This window comes from Heloderma suspectum, chromosome 5 (assembly GCF_057233095.1).
Source record: "Heloderma suspectum isolate Gila_16-S chromosome 5, 16-S_ref, whole genome shotgun sequence".
NCBI lineage: Eukaryota > Metazoa > Chordata > Lepidosauria > Squamata > Helodermatidae > Heloderma > Heloderma suspectum.
Window position 1 is genome coordinate 166,989,365 of NC_139462.1, and position 18,889 is coordinate 167,008,253.

Sequence of the window (18,889 nt, forward strand, 5' to 3'; positions counted from 1 at the left end):
ACAACTCCCAGCATGCCCCAGCCAGCATTTTTGCACACTCTTAGGGCACAATCCTATGCATGTTTAGACAGAGAAAAGGCCTACAACTCCCAGCATGCCCCAGCCAGCATGGCTGGCTGGGGCATGCTGGGAGTTGTAGGCCTTTTCTCTGTCTAAACATGCATGGGATTGCGCCCTAAGAGTGTGCAAAAATCCTGTGCTTATGGCAGTCCAATTGCCTCAGTACAGCACACGGGAAGAGTTTTGCATTAATCACAAATTTGGCACCTTCAAGGAAAAGGTTAAACTGCTTCAACTAACAAACAAGGCCTTTTGAAAAGCAGAAAGTTCACCCCAAGCACAGGGCCCAACTTACGTCTTCTGAAGATGCCAAATTATGCTCATGCCTGAAGCTTAAGTCAAGACAGTTTTTGCATTATCTACTACTCTTGTACAGTCTGCAAACTTGTACCATCTTCATCACTCTATACTCGTCATACATGTTTATATTCTTTGTAACCCAAGCCCCCATCGGTCATGAAGCAGGATATACATTTTTTTAAACACGCAAGTTTAGAGCCCTTTTCTGTCAGACATGTGTATCCATCAGCCCCTCTCTATCACACTCCTCCCTCTCATGACTTCTGCCTAGAAATCATCACACGGGCTGTAGCAAAATTAGAAACAGAAGTAATCCGATAGTCACAAGGAGGAGTTATATGGATTGCCAAACAATGTACTGAGGATGCATCCAGTGCCAATATGGTTTTCATTACTATCAGCTGTCCAAAAATGGAGAAAATGATAACGGATAACTCATCAACATTTCATAACGAACGGGTTCGGACGACACGCCACAGCTTGTCGTGGGTAATTTAAACCACGATGAGCTGTGGTGCCCATGGGCACCAAGTTGCATATGCAACCCATGCTTGGGGGTTCTCGTGTTGTGAGAACCTGACAAACATGGGTTATGTGAGGGTTAAACAGACCATGTGTTGTGCGTGGGTTAACTTTTGCATAACCTATGCTTGTTCATGTGACACGACATCCCCTGAGCAAGGACTGCATATTCAAAATGGCGGCTGCACGCACCACGCAGCCTCATCATCGGTTAAATAACCTGCAGTGGGCTGTTGTGTCACGCGAACAGCCCATTGTGTTAAGCTCAGTCTATAAGGGGCATCAAAGCCATTTGTTACATTTTAATCTGGACATTGCAATCTCTAGGTTATGAGAAGCGGCTAAAAAAACCCAGGCAGCAATATTATATTATATTAATTATATTATACTATACTATAACCCAGTATATAATATAATTATCCTGCCTGACATGCTATACAGGTAATAAATGAAATGAATAACTTTTTAAGCATTTCACTCCCAAGATGTCAAGAGTTCAGATGGGCATTTTCTGGTTACTAAGCTGGTTGAACGATGTATCTATACTACAGCTGTAATACTTTGGCCTCTTGTTTTAAAATTTGCCAGGAGAAGCCAGAATGATGGACTTCTTTGCTGGAAGGACAAGATATGCTTTATGTACATAAAAACAAAGAGGTGTTCTAACAATTTGAAAAAGCAATCTGTATATGAATTTTAAAAAATATTCAGGCAAAATATAAAAGGCAGCTCAACTGAGCTCAAGGTGAGGCAGAATTAACTTGTAAAGCAGGTGTGCAGAACCGCAGGCCCAGGGGACAAATCTAGCTACCTGGGGTTCCAATTTGGCCCTCTGGGATTCCCCATGCCCTCTCCCACTGGCCTCACCCTCCTTCCCCCTAACCCATTGGTTGTTTGCAGGTTTCCCAGTTTTTTCCACTTTCTAAAAGATTGAAATGCCTCCCCTAAGACTTAGTTACTTACTGTAAGAGCTTAGTAAGAGCTTTAAACTAAAATATGCTAGTATGTTTGGCCCCTGCCCCTTTGCCTTCAGTCTTGCTTACCAGTGCATTCCCCCCCGCCACCCGCCACCCCACTGCAGCTTCTCCAAAAGGGAATTTGGTCCTTGGACTGGAAAAGGTACAACACCCCAGTTGTAAAGCTACTGCCGCATGTCCTCATGAAAAACCTTGAACCATATGACTCAGGACAAGACTAGATGTGATGTCATTCATGAAATTAGAATGTGTGTGAATTTTAAAATATACTTAGGGCTCCCTTAATATATTAAAGTAAATGATATGAGAAAGAACAAACTCCAACATTTACTAAAATTAGACGGTGTGCGCACATTGGTCAAACATGTCATTGGACCAGTCAATGTTCACAGTGTGCCAAGAGAGCTTTCAAGTTACATGCAGACACAAGTGGAAGATCGCCTTGAAGATACAAAAATCTGTTGTGGGAGGAAGGCTGTGTTTGTAACTATTTTGTGTTTGTATTTCCAAAAGGAGTTCCTCCGGTTGTGTTTCTGTCCCAACATGCGATTGTTTAATCCGAAATCTTTTGCACATTATCGTTTCAGTTTGAACCAAACTCTAGACAAGGATTAATATCACAGTCTCACTGTAAAACACCCTTTCCCCTTTTCAATTCTTTGGGAACACACAGCAGAAGAACAGTTCTATACAATCAGTCTTTTGATTGCATATCTGCAATGTGAATGCAATATGTGAACATGAGCTTGTCCTAATGAAAGCTGCCCTGTAAACTTTGTTTCAATGGACCAATATGGCCACTGTATAGATAAAAAAAAGTGGTCAACACTGTGAAACTTCAGCTAAAAGTTGGAAAACTGCAGAACGTCTACCATTGTAGTCTTGGTACATGGAACTGTGGCAAATAGCCATGGCAGAAAAAAGGACTTACCAGCTGCAATTACCTAAAGTCAAAGTCAAAATATCTGCTTTATAAAACATGGCATACTTTTATTGTATATAAAAATCATGCAATATTTGTCAACGCCTTTCCTCAGATTATGGAAAAGAGACTAAATATAATTTGTTATTATGAAGAACCATAAAGAAAGCCTCTAAGGGCGCAATCCTATGCAGATAGGTGGCCACCTCCAAACTCGGAGGTGACTGCCTATCCAATGAAGAGCAGGAGAAGCGTGGAGGGGATCGTTCCCCCCACGCTTCTCCTGCCCTGCATTTTCAGCTAGACAGCGACTGTCTAGCCGCAGGAGGGCAGAGCGAGGGTGGAGGGTGCCGTACGACACATTGGATGTGTCGTACCGGTGTTTCCGCCCACTCCGCCCCGCCACGGAATGCCCCCTGGAACGCTCCGTTTCTGCCGCTCCATGCTCCTCTTGTGAGTGCAGAGCACAGAGCTATTCCGTGCTGCCCGCGAGGCAGCACAAAAGGGGGAGACAGTTGGATCTCCGAGAACCGACCTCGGAGTGCAGGCTCTGAGGTCGGTTCCCGGAAAACAAGATATCCTGTGGCTGTCTAGCCACTGACTAGTGGCCATAGGATTGCTCCTCAAGCAGCTGATGGATTCCACCAATATTTTGTCAGTAAAGTAAAGGGGGGAAACTGTTAAGGGCACAATCTAATGCATATTTAGACAGAAAAAAGTCCTACAACTCCCAGCATTGCTTGGAGTTGTAAGACTTTTTTCTGTCTAAACATGCATTGGATTGCACTCTAAATGTACTACCCTCTGTCAACAACCAGATTTACGTTCACTGTATGTGTTTGTCACTGTAAATTTTTAAAAATACACCATTGTGAAGCTTTCACCAATATGCTGCCTGTAGAAATATGGCATCTTGTATTCAGCTTCAAAGTCTCTGTTTCAAAGTCATAAAGCAGGTAAGACATCCACGTTAAAGAAAATGGTCATGCTCTTAAAGACATTTATTGCAAGAACAAGATAACGAGATAATTATTACTGATTCATGAAAGCCAACAACTGGTACAGGAACACAAGATTGCAAAATAGCAGTCCACCTCATCACATTTCCTCATTCTCTCATGCTGAACGCAATCTGCTATCTAAGCCTTACAGCTGCAGCTCTCTGTAAAATGCTTCTGATAATTTGCAGAAGTGGTTACAAAATAAGTCCATATTTCTGAAAGTTTGAAACTGGGCTCCTGTAAACCAGTGTCCTTCAGGCAGCAAAGTCCAGCCTAACCCACCACTGACAACACATCCAGCCATTTGAAAGGCCTCTGTCAGATGATAATGCAGAAGATATCTCAGTTGGCATAAGACAAGAGTCAGGTTAAAAATATCCCACAATAGGATCCAAACAGAAGTTTTATATAGTACCAGGCAGTCTGTTATATAGTACCAAGGAGGCTGGACTCCCCATTGAATTGCTCAACTAATCCAGGTGGAGTACAGAAATGAAGTAGCAAAGAAGGCCTTTCTAAACAGATGAAGAAGTGTTCAAATGCACTGTGAATGTTTCTCCACAAAGTTAACAAATATTACAGCATGGTTTTACTCAGCACTGGACAACCTGTGGCCCTCCAGATGTTGCTGAACTGTGACGCCCATCAGCCAGAACCTGTATAGGCAATGGTGAGGGATGATGGGAGTTGTAATCCAACAACGCCTGGAGGGCCACAAGTTGCCCACCCCTGGACGTGCTTTGGAAATGCCGCATCCCATGACTCTAATTGCACTCGCATCCTGCTTGTGGGCTTCCCACAGGCATTTGGTTGGCCACCGTGGGATTAGAATGATGGACTAGATAGGCCTTCAGTCTGATCCAGCAAGGCTCTTCTTATGCTATTATGTTTTCAGAAGCATGGAAAAAGATGAAACCAAAGCCAGAGAACTTTTGCGAAATATGACCAACAGAACCCTCTGTAGATAGACTAAAAATGGTCTTCTCCAACTGGGTGCCCTCCAGATATTTCTTACTACAACTCCCATCCGCCCCAACCAGCATAGCCAATGGTCAAGAATCCTGGGAGCCATAGTCCAAAACTTCTGGAGGACGTTGGGTTGAGCAAGACATTGCCACCTTTCACTAGGCTCGTAAGGCACTGAAGCTAGCACTCGAGCTCTCTATCTCATCTTTTCATCTTCACATGTTCAGTGAACACATGGGCCGTGTGTGTGTGTGTGTGTGTGTGTGTGAATTGCACCAGTTGGTCCCAACTACATATTCAGCTGAAGGCAAGAATGGGCTCTGCGCACATATATAACCATGATCAGGAACTCTGGTGCGCTCTGGAGCCGGGTTCTCACCTTGTCCTCTACACATAGACTAAGTGCATGGATGGGGAGGGGATTGCATCAGCTGGACCCTGCATATTTGATTGTATGAAGCATTTTTATCCCATCCCTTGCCAAAAAAGCTCCCAGCAAAGACAAGATACAAAAGGAAATGGGATTGGGAGGGAGGAGGAAAAGGTTAAACCAAAGGTGAATACAGTCTACATGCATAAAGCTGTAATTTTTATTGGAAACCTTGGTCACGTCATGGTTCTTGATTGCAACTACAGTCATATGTAGTAGACTCTGTTCTCACCTTTGGCTAAGCAGAGAAAGGTCAACGGGCAGGAGGTGTTGGAGCCTGGGCCAGCTGGCACAACACCGCCCCTCCACACTTGTTCAGTCTATACATGGAAGAAAAGGGGAGAGAAGGGCTACGTTCCCAGTCATCATATGCTGCACACATACATTGCGTGTGTGGAGCCTGTTCTCCCCTTCAGCCAAACATGCAGAGGCTGGGATAAGAGCCACCTGGCTGTGATCCTGCTACATGCATTCAGTGAATGCCTGAAGATGAAGGCTATGAATAGGGTGTTTTACTTTAGAAAACGCTTTCTAAAGTAAGAGGTGATCTGAGCATCACTTGTGAATGTTGCCAATGTGAGACAGAAAGTGAAAGAATGGCTTGTTTGTTTTAAGGCACAATCCTATGCATGTTCAGGTGGGAAAAAAGTCCTACAACTCCCAGCACTCTCCAGCCTGCTGGGAGTTGAAAATAATAACAATTAAAAAATAATAACAATTTTATTATTTAAAATAATAACCATTTATATATATATATATATATATTTAAATTTTATATTTAAGTTCATTTTCACCCATTTAGATTTCACAATTCAGATTACAGAGAATGGAAACGTAGGAATAAATTTGTTATTCATAGAAAACGACTTAGGGAAGACTAAGTATTGCTCTGCAACAAACATGCCTTGCTTGTAACTGGCATATTTAAGAAGTTATGGAACATATTCAATGGGAATGTGATTGTCCCACACACAGCGAGACATGCACAAGATTGCAGTTCGCCTGTCTATAGAAGAAGGAACATGGACCTGCATTCATTTTGGTGTACATCATGCTAGAACATAGTCATTCAACAACTGACAACACAGATGCTTCAGCACTAAACTAGAAGCACTGGACACCACTGTGTAAAGGAAGCAAGAGCTACGGCAGCGTAGTGGTTAGCATGCTGGACTAGGAGCAGGGAGATTGAGGTTCAAAGCCCCCCTCAGTCATGAAGTTCACTGGTGACCTCGGGCCAGTCACTATTTCTCAGATTAACCTACCTCACAGGGTTGTTGTGAGGAAAACGAAAGGGGGGAGAGCAAAAAACCCATGTCCATCACCATGTGGCCTGGGAGTCAGAGTGGGTTATAAATGTAATAAATAAAGAATTGTGCCATGCTGCATGGCGTTACAGGGGCTGTTGCGTGCTTTCTAATTGTGCCACCTGTGCTGATCCTGCAGGCCTCTCCAACTGGCCACGGGAAATGTCATGCCTTTGAGATATTGTTGGACTGCAGCTTCCATGATCCCCCACCGTTGGCTCTGCTGGCTAGGGCTGATGGGAGTTGCAGTCCGACAACATCTGGAGGGCCACAAGTTGCCCACCTCCCTGCCTTATAGAAAGAGATCACGTCCCCCTAGTTTAATGATAACATCAGGTTTAAGCCATCAGAAGCCAGAACAATAAATACATAAAAAACAAAATGAAATAGCAGGCGTTCAGGCCGGCGGGACAACCAGAGTTCCATTTTTTAAAAAAATGTGCACGACTCAGCTAGGAAAACATATTTGCAGAAGGCGAGGCGTATAACGGCTCTACCGCCCAGCACCGTTCGCGCTGCGTTCTTCCCAGATTGCCACTTTTATTTAGAGGAGCTCATCTGACAGAAAACAGAATGGCAGGGGGCTGGGACAGGGGAGGGGAGCAGCGGATCCTGTCCCCCGCCCGCTGCCCAGAGACCAAAGCAACAGGAGCTGAGGATAACAAGCGCAGGTTGCTCCCGAGGCGCCTGTGAGCCGCGGGACCGATCGCCTCCTCCGTCCCACCCACTCACCAGTTTCCTGAGCCCACGATGCAGACTTTCAAGGGCGATGACGCGAGAGCCATTGCAACTCCGCTCTAGCACGTCAGAAGAGGAGCCCGAGGCAAACGGCGCTACCGGAGCTTCCAATGGCCGCTCCAAGAATCCTCCCCCTCGGCCATGCAGAACCGACCCGGGCGAGCCGATCCCGCCCCCAGCTCCGCCTCCGAAGGTCTCTCCCCGTGCTGACTGAGGAATGCTGGGAGTTGTAGGACTTTTTTCTGTCTAAACGTGCTCAGGATTGTGACCATAGGCTACAATCCTAGACACATTTACCTGGATGTACAGCAGATTGAATTCCATGGGACTGACTTCTGCGTAGACACATAGGATTGCACTGCTAATTGTACTTTTGTTCTGCCTAAACTTGGTGATCTTTCCTTCTGACTTACTCATAGGGCGAACAGGTCAAGGGCGAACAGCCGTCAGGCTTATGGGATTCACTTGGGTTTACTAGAACCCCGAGATCCATGAACCAGAACCTGGTCAAAAGAAATTTAGAATTAAATTTAGAATTAAAACATTCTAAGCCCAGGAATTCATTCTGCGCATCGGAACTAAACGGAGTTCATAGTCCTCCAGGATAAAAATCCACTCCCAGTAACCCCCCAGGCTTTTTAATTCAGCAACATAATTGGAGGGTTTGTGTATGTGTTGGCGGGCGGATGTGGGGAATAATATTGTTTCTGCTGTTGTTAAACAATTGGGAGTAAGAAATCCTTGCTGATCTATTTTTTATTATCAATTTATTTATTACATTTTTAAGCCTCCCAATAGCTGAAGCTCTCTGGGGGGAACTGCTTCAAATCACGGAGAGATCTACCGGTAGAGTCAGATCTACCTTCTGCCCAAAGATATCCCAGTGAGAATTTGTAGTGCAATCCCATGCATGCCTACTCAGAAGTAAGTCCTATTTATTTATTAGATTTATTAGGGCACAATCCTATGCAGGTTTAGACAGAGAAAAGGTCTACAACTCCCAGCATTCCCCAGCCAGCTGGCTGGGGAATGCTGGGAGTTGTAGACCTTTTCTCTACATGCATAGGATTGTGCCCTTAGCCTCCCATCTGGCTGGCTACAGCGTACAATACTAATAACAAATTTACATAATCAACTGAACAAAACAACATAACAAAACAACACTGCTCTTAAAAAATCCTAACCCACCCCAAATGCCTGTCTGAACAGCCAGGTTTTTAAAGCCTGGTGGAAGCTCATCAAAGAACGTTCAGTGGGTCTTTCTTGCAGATAGTGTGTATAGGACTGAAGCCTTGGCCACAATCCTACACATGTTTAGACAGAAAAAAAGTCCTACAACTCCCAGCATTCCCCAATAAGCACAGCTGGCTGGGAATGCTGGGAGTTGTAGGACTTTGTTTTCTGTCTAAACATGCATAGGATTGCACCCTAAGTCAATTGTAACGGTTCGCTATAATGAGGAAGTTCAAATGGGAGTGGGTTAGTGCCAAAGTACAAGATAAAAGGTAAACAAAAAGGCTTAGACCAATGTTCTTTTAGGAATAATTTTAATATATACATATATTTTAATCTGAACTATTTGGATTGTAACTTGAACTGCTTTATTGTGTTTTACATATTTTTGTAAGCTGCTTTGAGTCTATCTTATAAAGAAAACCAGGATAAATTAAATAAATATGAATAAATATATTTATATTTATTTAAATAAACATAAATAGTGTGTTCTATTAACCAGAGGGAGGAGATTTTTGTTTTCAAAACATGTCCTATTTAACATGGATAACTGCAAGCCTTACCTTGATGAAACAATGGGTTGGATCCATACTTAGTCATACTCAGAGTAAACACACTGAAATCAATGGATCCAAACAGGATTTCAAAAGAAAGATTTATTATTTTATATTTGGCAGCACAGTGCACTGCAATTAAATAACAAAGAGTCTTGTGGCACAGATTTATTATGGCATAAATTATAAGCTTTCATAGACTAGAGTCCACTTCATCAGATCCACATAGTGCAATCCTCACTTTACCTGTCAAGCATGTAGAGAAAGAGATGTAAAGTCTCTGACAATCCATTTAAGGCTTAGATGCATGCGAAATAAGCACTGTGACTATTCACTACAGCAGTAATTGGTGATAACACAATCATCCTAGCATTCTTAAGGGCGCAATCCTTTGGCCAGTAGTCAGCGGCTAGACAGCCATAGGATAGGTTGGTTCCCAGAAACTGACCTCAGAGCCGGCGCTCCAAGGTCGGTTCCCTGAGAACCAACCTTCACCCCCTCCCTTGCTGCCTTGTAGTCAGTGTGAAATGGCCCCACACTCCATCCTTGGAAGAGGAGCGCAGAGCAGCGAAAACAGGGCGTTCCTGGGGGTGTGCCAGGGCAGGGAAGTCAGAAATCCAGTATGCCACATCCAACGTGTTGTCCGGCCACTGCTTCCCACCCTCCAACTTTCTGTGGCTAAACAGCTGAAATTGGTTGTCTAGCCGCTAATGCAGGGCAGCGGAAGTGCAGAGGAGACGATCCCCTCCATGCTTCTCCTGCCCTGCATTGGATAGGCAGTTGACTCTGAGTACTGAGGCAGCCACCTATCTTGGTAGGATTCCTCCCCCGGTTAATTAACAGCTGTGGTGGAACAGGAAACCATTGTCTCTATTGATACCTAAACAGATAGAATCAAACTTACCTATAAATACTAATTCATTGATTTCACACTAGGGTTTCCTTTGAAATGTATTATTAGAGAACAGCGATGTTTAGAATAGTACAATATTTGTGTTACTTCAAAAAGAACAAAGGTACTACAAGAAACTTCATTATAAATTAATTTACGGCACAATCCTATGAATGTTTAGGCAGAAAAAAGCCCCACAACTCCCTGCACTGCACCCTTCGTGTTTGAAGAAGTCCGTCCTTTTCTGTCTTGAATCTACTGTAAGTTAACAGTAAAGCATCCTTGCCTCAAGCAACAGGCTAGCAGGGCTCCTGTGTGAAGGAGTTCCCGCCTCCAGAAAAGGAGTAGGCTCTGGAAAGGGAGCTGTGATTGCTGCAGCTGAGCTCTGGGTGGGGTCTGGCTGGCTTGGGGCTTAAAAGCCTTCACTGGAAAGCCAGCCAGTATTGGAACAACTTGGTCCATTCAGCCTCTGCTGTGCACCTCGCCTCCTGGACTGCGCCCTGTGACAGATGCTCCGTTTCTTGACCTTTTGGACTGCTCAACGACCCTGCTTGTGGACTGTGTAAAGTACCTGACTGATTTACTGTGTTTGACTTCTTGCTTATCTTGTCAACTCCTGCTGCTGCCTGATCCTTGTTGCCTGGCTGCCTGCCTGTGTTCTGACCTCTGCCGGGATTTTGACCACTCCTGCCTTAGCTTAAACCTTCTTACGCTGAAACCTATGTGTTTGACTATTTATTTGCTTGCCAACTTGACTACTCTATTGCATCGCTCCCTGTACTAGCTTGCAAACAGCCAAGACTCGATCTGGAGCAGGACACCCACTAACATAGGAGCCACCAGCCTCCACTGCATTTTACACTGGGGTGGACTGTAGCTCAGTGGTGGAGCCCCTGCGGAGCCCCTGCTTTGCATGCAGAGGGGCCCAGGTTCAGTCCCCAGCATCTCCAGGTAGAGCTGGAAAAACCTCTGCCTCAACGCCTGGAGAGCTGCTGCCAGTCAGTGTTGACATTACTGGGCTAGATGGACCGATGGCCTGACTCAGTATAAGGCAGCTTCCTATGCTCCTACTTACAAAGGAATCTCATTTGTCATTTTCATTCATTCATTCATTGCATTTCTATACTGCCCAATAGCCAAAGCCCTCTGGGTGGCCAACAAAGAATTTGTTGCCCTATTCAACCCATGTGGATATTTTGAGAGCTTGTCCCCCCGCACCCACCGCCCTGAGTAATTTCATGCCATTTGGAAATTTGGCTGCTTCACTGCTCACCCCAACTCCAGATCATTTGCTTTGCGCTCTCAGCTAGATTTTATTTAAATGCTTTTAGAGAGAGAGCATATTTGTTAAGCATCCATCCATCCATCCCAGCCTTTTCCATCACTGTGTAAACAAGAAGAAACTGAACCCAAAAATGAAGGTTTGCAAATAGAAACAGGGCTGTTTCTCAATGGCTGGGGTTACTGGAAGCCACCAAAAAGCAGGGAACAGATTTAGCTTCGCTGGTGCCTCTGAATGACGCCTGTATTTTCTTCCATATGTCAATGGTTTCCTACATTCACATTCTTCCATATGTGAATTTTTCCTACATTCATTCTTACAGGAAAAAAGCATTGTAGGAAGGGCAAAACCTATCCTACTACCAGCCCCCCCTTTTCACAAAATGCCATAAATAAAATAAGATCAGAGCTGATCAATCATTCCTTTGAGAGGAAAATGTAACACTGATTCACTTTTTCAGAAAAAATACAAATGGCCATGAATGATGTGATACGTGGGTCACTGAAAGCTTAATGGAGCATTTCCAAGAAGAATAAGAAATATTGGATGGAGGAATCTTTTCTTAAAGAATAAGTACATTTGGAACAAAGCAGTCCCTTTTGATCATAAAGAGCTGTAGTTAAGACAGGGTTTATTTTTTTTAAGCATGCTAAAGCTTGAATTAATACAGGCATAATGATATTTAAATTTCTGCAAAGAAAAAAAAGCATTTTCTTTGGTGTGCAGACTCCGCAACCTATATGTTTGCCTGTTAAAAAGGTGGAACATGTGGCCTTGAGATGGTGTCTCGAGCGTTTAGTAAAAAGTTGCACCAATGCAACAGCATGGGGCAATATTATTGCTCCACCAGTAGCCTGTATCATTTCAGGCCATGAGTTCTGATGATGCTCTGAGATGTAGCTTGGGTTGCAGGGTTCTGTTATGGATCAGATCTTGAGCAGGTATCATGTTGGCTCAGGTTTCTCAGGAAGCAAGGCAGAAAAGAGCAGTATTACAGAAAGCTCCAAGTGGTGCTAGGGCTGAAAGCCAGACAGGATTGTCTGTATGTTGCTCCAACATGAACCAGAGCAAGACTGAGGCATAAATAGGAAGTTACTGGCTTTTAGGCTAGTTAGCTCCTCCTCTATCTTTACTGAGGCTTTGACCCTTAAAGGGGCCTGGTCAGTTCTAGAAGACTCAGGCTGTGGCAACATAGGAGCGGTTGTGGCATGCTAGTCTCTTCATAATCTGAGTCCTCAGAGCCTGAGGATGATAATGGAGCCTCCTCTGGATTCAGGGAAGCTGCTGTCAGGGTTGGATCTGAGCCCATAGAGTCCCAAAGCAGCTCTGATTCTGAGGAGGGGATATATTCTGTGGGAGAGGAACTCTCTCAGATTTCAGAGGTGCAGCTAGAGGGGGAGCCCCCCCTTGCTCACATTCCTGGGAATGAGTGACCCTGGCATGGAAAGGGAGGGACAACTTGAGCTTTTAGATGCGAGGCGCAGGCACAAGCGAGAGGTTGCGGGAGCCGAGCTTAGGCACTCAGCCTGATTGGCTCGACGTCAACAGCTGCGCCCCAAGGCCCTAAGGGAGAGGGGGAGATCTTCCCCTCCCACTTCTTAAGTTCAGAGAGTTGCCGTGCTTTTCCCCAAACGGAGACTAACTGACGTCCTAACTCTTAGATTCCCCTAGTTGGCTGTCCCTTTGTATTCCCCCTGAGTCTCAGGCAAGTAGCATCTGTAAGTTTCATTAGGTTGAATGGTATTAAAGCCTTGCAAAGCAGCCCTTTTGTCTGAGTGTTGATTCTGGCTATTTGGAGGAATTAGTAGGCAACAGAGGCACTCCTGACAGTTGCCCCCTGGGGTTCCTCTGGAGAACTGCATCCTGGGGGGATAGAGGTCTTGCAATGCTTTTCCATGGCTGAATCTTCTCCTACTGACTCTGGAGCCTCTTCGAGGATGAGGGGTCAGAATCCTCTGAGCGGGATGGTTTGGGGTGCTGGAGACAATGGCTGTCTACAGTTGCAGCATATCATTAGCCCACAAAGGTATAATGAAGGACCGAAAAGTTTCATGAGGGGATGTGGTTAGGTTAGTTCTTCTTTATGGTCTCTGTGACATATATATATATGGGTTATGCGCCTGCACAGATGAGTCATTTGGAACATTCTAGAGCTAAACAGAGTTTTAGGCGGGAATCCCACCCACCTCCTCTACGCATGCTCTGGGTGTGGCTCCTGCCTGCCTTCCAGTTTGTTTTTGGCCACCACAGTGATTAGCAGGATTTGGAATGTGCTTGTCCGGATGTGCCTAACTTCCTTACCATACGACTGGACGACAGAGGCATAGATTCAGTGGTTTAGCTTTGTTCAAAGGTAAATCAGGTGACACAGATCTTGCTTCAGGAGTCATGGCACTTAATCTTAGAAGTTACAAATCAGTTAACTCAAGTCCTAGTGGCCCAAGGCTTAGGTTAAGGAGCATTGCAGAAGCAAATATACAGTCATAATCAGAGACTTAACTCATAGAACAACATTAGGGGTTCAAAACACTCGGAGATCCAGGTTCACGGTACAAGATTCAAAAACAGGCTGTGGTTCACAGTTCAAGAGGAGTCATGGCAAGAGCCCCAGGCAAAAATGGAGATGGCTCTTAAAAGTAGGATCTCCATGCTCAGGAGGCCCAGGTGGTTTGGGTTCAGGGTCAGGAATACTTGCAACTGGTCAGACTCCCTGTCAAAGGGTAAGCCCTTTGACAGGATTGTACCTGGCAGGGGTCCCAGCTGAATGAAGTGCAGGGGGGTTAAGAATAAACTAGGCCAAAGAGCCCTAAGTGATGGAAACAGTCCCAACTGCAGGATTTTCATACACAGTAGTCCCAAGCTGACTCGGGTTCAAGATTACAAGAAATAGGTTGTGAGAAGGCAAAGTCCCGGCCTATTGGGAGACATTTCATATTTCAGGATCTCATGTGGAAGGGGTCCAAATCAAACTGGGTCCAGGGATTCAGGAATGGACTACATGAGAAGGAATTCCCAAACAGTAGGGAAGTTTTTCCCTCAGAGCTTCTACTGAAAAGGGCCAGTTGCAGATCTTGGTTCAGGAGACAGGCCTGGAATTTTAAAAGGCTAGATATACATGCACATGAGCAGAGATCAGATCCAACAACAAGCGTCTGCACTGGAAATCTGAGATGTATGGGCATCAAGGCAAAGCAACAGTCTTAAAAGTTACTAATAGTCCAAACCAGAAGGCATTTGGGGCTATCTAAACAAAGGTACTTGGTTCATGGCAAACATTAATCCATGGTCACTGAGAAGACCGACATTTTATCCACAACGGGTTTTAACAATCCAAGGGTTCAACAGACCAAGTCCTAGTGAGGAAAAGAAGTCCAGCAGAGAGAGTGTGTTGTTAGTTCAACTGATGCAAAGTCTCTCTGTCTTTCACTGCCTTCAGGCAGAAGGTATAGCAGGCAGTAAAAGACAGAGTGACTGCTACCTTTCAGGGAGCCAGGCAGAGTCCCAAATACCTCGTGTAGCATTAGTTGCCAGTGTGGAATTTTCTGGTTACAAGATTCTCTGGAAGCACGAACAGACCAGGCAGAAGTGTTTGGTGAAGGGAAAACGATTGTAGATGAGAAAGAAATTTTCTAAGTCATAAAAGACGTTGACACCAGCAAAGCTATGTCATGTGTGCATCAGCTTATAAATCAGGGTGTGTTTGCTAAGCTCATTAATGTTGGAAAGTCTGGTGTGACTTACAGCAGAGTTGCCGTATACAAAGAAAGCATAGTTACACAGCATTTAGAATTAGAGGAAAGTTTAGAAGTTCAAATTAGCTTACTTTATTAGGGCTTTCATACACATTGTTGAAGACAGCTATCTAATGCTGTTTAACTACAAGCACCCCTGAAAGCTGGGGTGTGTGAGTGTAAGTAAGTAGAGGTATGAGATTTAGTTACTTGCTTCTCTCAGGGAGAGAACACATGTTGCACGTTGCATGTTGCAGAGACAGAAAGTAAGAAGGGGAGGGAGTAGGAGAACCAATAAAATTACAGGACAACAAGGGGGACAAACGGCTGTTGACACCACACATTCTCTGTTGCCCCCTAGTGTCTGGAAGCATGCAGAGTTGTTCCCACTATCCAACAATTAATAATTATTCTGTCTCAACAACTGCATTTGACTTCTAGACAATCAGTACATCAAACTAGAGCGTCTGTGGTCGGCTGTTTTGGGCTGATACTGCAAGCTGAGATAAACCCCTAAGCAACTCTCCTCCCCGCATGCTTGGTTCCATAGGTAATACTTCAGAAATCAGCTCAAGGCCAAAATGCAGTTGTTAGATAAGGCATACTGTCTCTTTCAGATTTTACCCTTCCTTTTCCCCATAATTAGCTGAGAAGTTGAACAGTGACAGTCTCAGGGCAGCCACCTTCTCATGGCTGTATTGAATTCTACATTGTTCTTATTAAAAGCTGATGCAAAGTTTGATTCAGAAGTAACAAGGTCTACTGGCCAAGGCAACTCCCAACAGTTCTCTCGCCTCATGGCAAAAACAAAAAAAAGTCTAAAAATCCTGCTGTTCCTTCCTGGGATGCCGAACAGAGTTCATCTTTCTCTTTTTCCTCCTTTCCTATCTTATCTGAGTTTTTTTTTTCTTTTTTCTTCATTGTCCCTTCAGGGCACATGGCCTCTAAGGCCTTCTTCAAAAATTGTACCAGCTGTATGTGACAAATCTGTCCTCGCCCAGGGATTTTATGAGACAGAATACCAGTATCTAGGGGGGCCTAGCCCACCAGTTAGCCACTCCCACTCAACTTTCCCCAGCGCAAGGTATCACAAGGAAATGCGGGTTTTTATGGACTTCTGCTACTAGACACACTGAGTTCAGTAACAATTCTCAGAGACAAAGCTTTTGTCTTTTCTGTCTTTTACTTATTTCAAGTAGATTCCTAGTACAGAATAAATACTAAATAGACAAAGCTGACCTAAACAAAATCAAAACAACTTCAAGATACATTTCTAGCAACAAGACTTATGAATAGCAAAACATCATAGTAAAGATGGTGTCTTCCCAAATCCAGCAAAGAAGGTAAATTCTCCCATGGAGAACTGAAATCTTTCATCACTGGACTGCTTTTATACATATTAAGCATTTTGAGATGTGTTTATCTGTTTATGTACATTCAGGTTTTATGTTTCCTTTCAATACATTTGGAAATATCAACACATTACTAAATCTACTCTAAAAATCTATATCTCCTGGTCGCAAAACTGGATTTCTAGCTACAAAAACACGTCTGTGAGACAACATCCATGATAATCATAATATGCATCTGATATGTCAGTAACATCTGAATCGATTGTCTCAAAAATAGTTGAATATGCATTTTAGCCTGAGAGACCTGATGTTTCCAGTTTCACGCCCCCCTTCCTGGGTTAATAATGTGTTTAGTTTATGGCTGTTATTGCTCATGAGCTAATATCCTTGTGACCACTTGATTTACAATATCCTATTTTGACACTAGGACCTCCGTAGTCAGCTGTTTACCACCCTGCATCCTGGCACAGATGTTTCCCAGAATGTTAGGTATCACAACAAGATTCCCATGGGACTGTACTTCAACAAACTTTATTCTCAGCCTAAGAGGCCCAGTTGTGTAGGTTTGGGTGCTGGAATAAAATCATGAAATCCTAATGCAGAATATCCTTTGATGCATTTGATCATGGAATCTCCTAACTGCTTAGCTAAGTCAGGCTGGGCAATATGGGTCCCAATATTTGCCACATGTGGTGGAAAGATATCATTGTCCTATGGACACTCCAACTGCCTTCTCTGCCTTGGAGAGGCACACAGGGTGGACTCCTGTTCCCACTGCTAGGCCTTTATGAAACAAGCCAGGAGAAACAGAATAGCATGCCTCCCTGCTCTGTTGTAGGAACAAACCCTCAAGGCAACAGACACTGAACTGGCCTCTGTGTATACTGCGTACTGCCTCGGCATCCATTTGCAAGAATTTATTTATTCATTCATTCATTTCATTTCTATACCACCCAATAGCTGGAGCTCCCTGGGTGGTTCACAAAAATTAAAACCAAAGAGCACACAATAAAACAATACAAAATATATAAAACATTAAAACCACAGTAAACAATACAACCAGAATAAAACCAGAATAAAACCTAGCAGCAATGCAGGGATTTAAAATACAGATTTAAAACAGAAAAGCTAAAAGTCTAAAGAGCTAAAATATAAAATAAAAAGGTCTTCACCTGGTGCCGGAAAGAATACAATGTAGGTGCCAGGCGAACCTCACTAGGGAGCTCATTCCACAGCTGGGGTGCCACAGCAGAGAAAGCCCTCCTCCTAGTAGCCACCCGCCTCACTTCCTTTGGCAGGGGCTCACGGAGAAGAGCCTCTGAAGATGATCTTAAGGTCCAGGCAGGCATATATGGGAGGAGGCGATCCTTCAAATAACCTGAAGAAGCCAGCTTCAGCTCTTTCTCAGCTTCTTCCAGCAGACACTGTTCTGGAAAGTGCTTCAGGGTGACCATCCCAATATCATGCGTACCAGCCCTTGCTGTACCGACAGCTTTGGCACTCTTCTTGGACCAACAACTCGAAACTGACCCTTTGGTACCAATAGTCAAGACCGAACAGATCAAACACAAGTACCAAAATAAATGCCCCGCGAACCCCCAGGCTCCAGGACCAAAAAACACAAACAAAAAGACAGATCATAGGATAGAGTCTGACATTGAACCAGAACCCACACCGGCTCCAAATCAGCGGCCCTTGGTACAGATGGTGCCTCAAACTCTTAAGCAATTGCCTCCTCCAATCCTACAGAAACAACAGCTCCCCAAAGACCATAACTCCCCAGACTATATCCAGTGTCTGGGCTCAATATCGGAGGGCGAATCCAGGGAACCTTTTTTGCCAGAACCGTACTATCACCTCCCTCGAGACCATTCTTCTGCAACTGTGTAGCACAGTGACCTGGGCTCAGCCTTCTACCTTCATCAAACATTACTGCCTGGATATCAGAGCTTGTGCTGATGCAGCTTTTGGCAGAGCAGTTTTGTCTTCAATTCTGGTGTGATATCTCCCTTCTCCAGTAAAGTCCCTTGCTTTTCAGTCACCCATATGTGAGTCACACAGACCATGAAGGACAGGTTGCTTTGCTGTAACTGTGGTTCTTTGAGTAGTCATCTGTGAACTCACACAGCCCACCCCCCTCTGCACATCAGTGCCTTGCCTTCTTCTCTTCCTCCTCTGCTGTGGCGGGCTCAGAACTGAGAGGCAAGTGGGAGCCATGCCTGGAGCATGAGTGGAGGAGGTGGGCAGGGCTCTTGCCTAAAACTGTTTAGCTCTAGAATGTTCCAAATGACTGTTAATCAAAGGCATATAGCCCACATGTGTGAGTTCACACATGACCACTCGAAGAGCCACAGTTACAGCTAAGCAACCTGTCCTTCTTGAGCAGGACTGGACACAACTTAGTGACATGTTATGAAGGCCTTTTGAACCTTGCCAAGCCAATAAAATTGGCAGGATTCTCTGCTCCTGCTATATATTAACAAGCCTCTTGTAACTGATTGGAAACACAGCATGGTCGTGTATAGGCTGCTGCTGTAGCTACATCAGTGCAAACCATTCTGCACCATCACAGATATGAACATCTGAGTTGCTGGGGCTGTGCAGTGCAAGTAGCGGTAAAAT

At 44.4% G+C, this 18,889-nt stretch overlaps 1 protein-coding gene across 1 annotated transcript in view; it reads right to left on the reverse strand.

Annotated features, from left to right (window-relative positions):
* The window catches only part of GPD1L (glycerol-3-phosphate dehydrogenase 1 like), a 40,973-nt gene extending 33,567 nt beyond the window's left edge, over positions 1 to 7,406 (reverse strand). The window contains exon 1 of the mRNA XM_084858266.1: positions 7,218 to 7,406. Coding sequence (XP_084714392.1) covers positions 7,218 to 7,270 — 53 coding nt within the window. The 5' untranslated portion in view covers positions 7,271 to 7,406. The remainder of the gene's footprint in view (positions 1 to 7,217) is intronic.
* Positions 7,407 to 18,889: the final 11,483 nt, after the last annotated feature.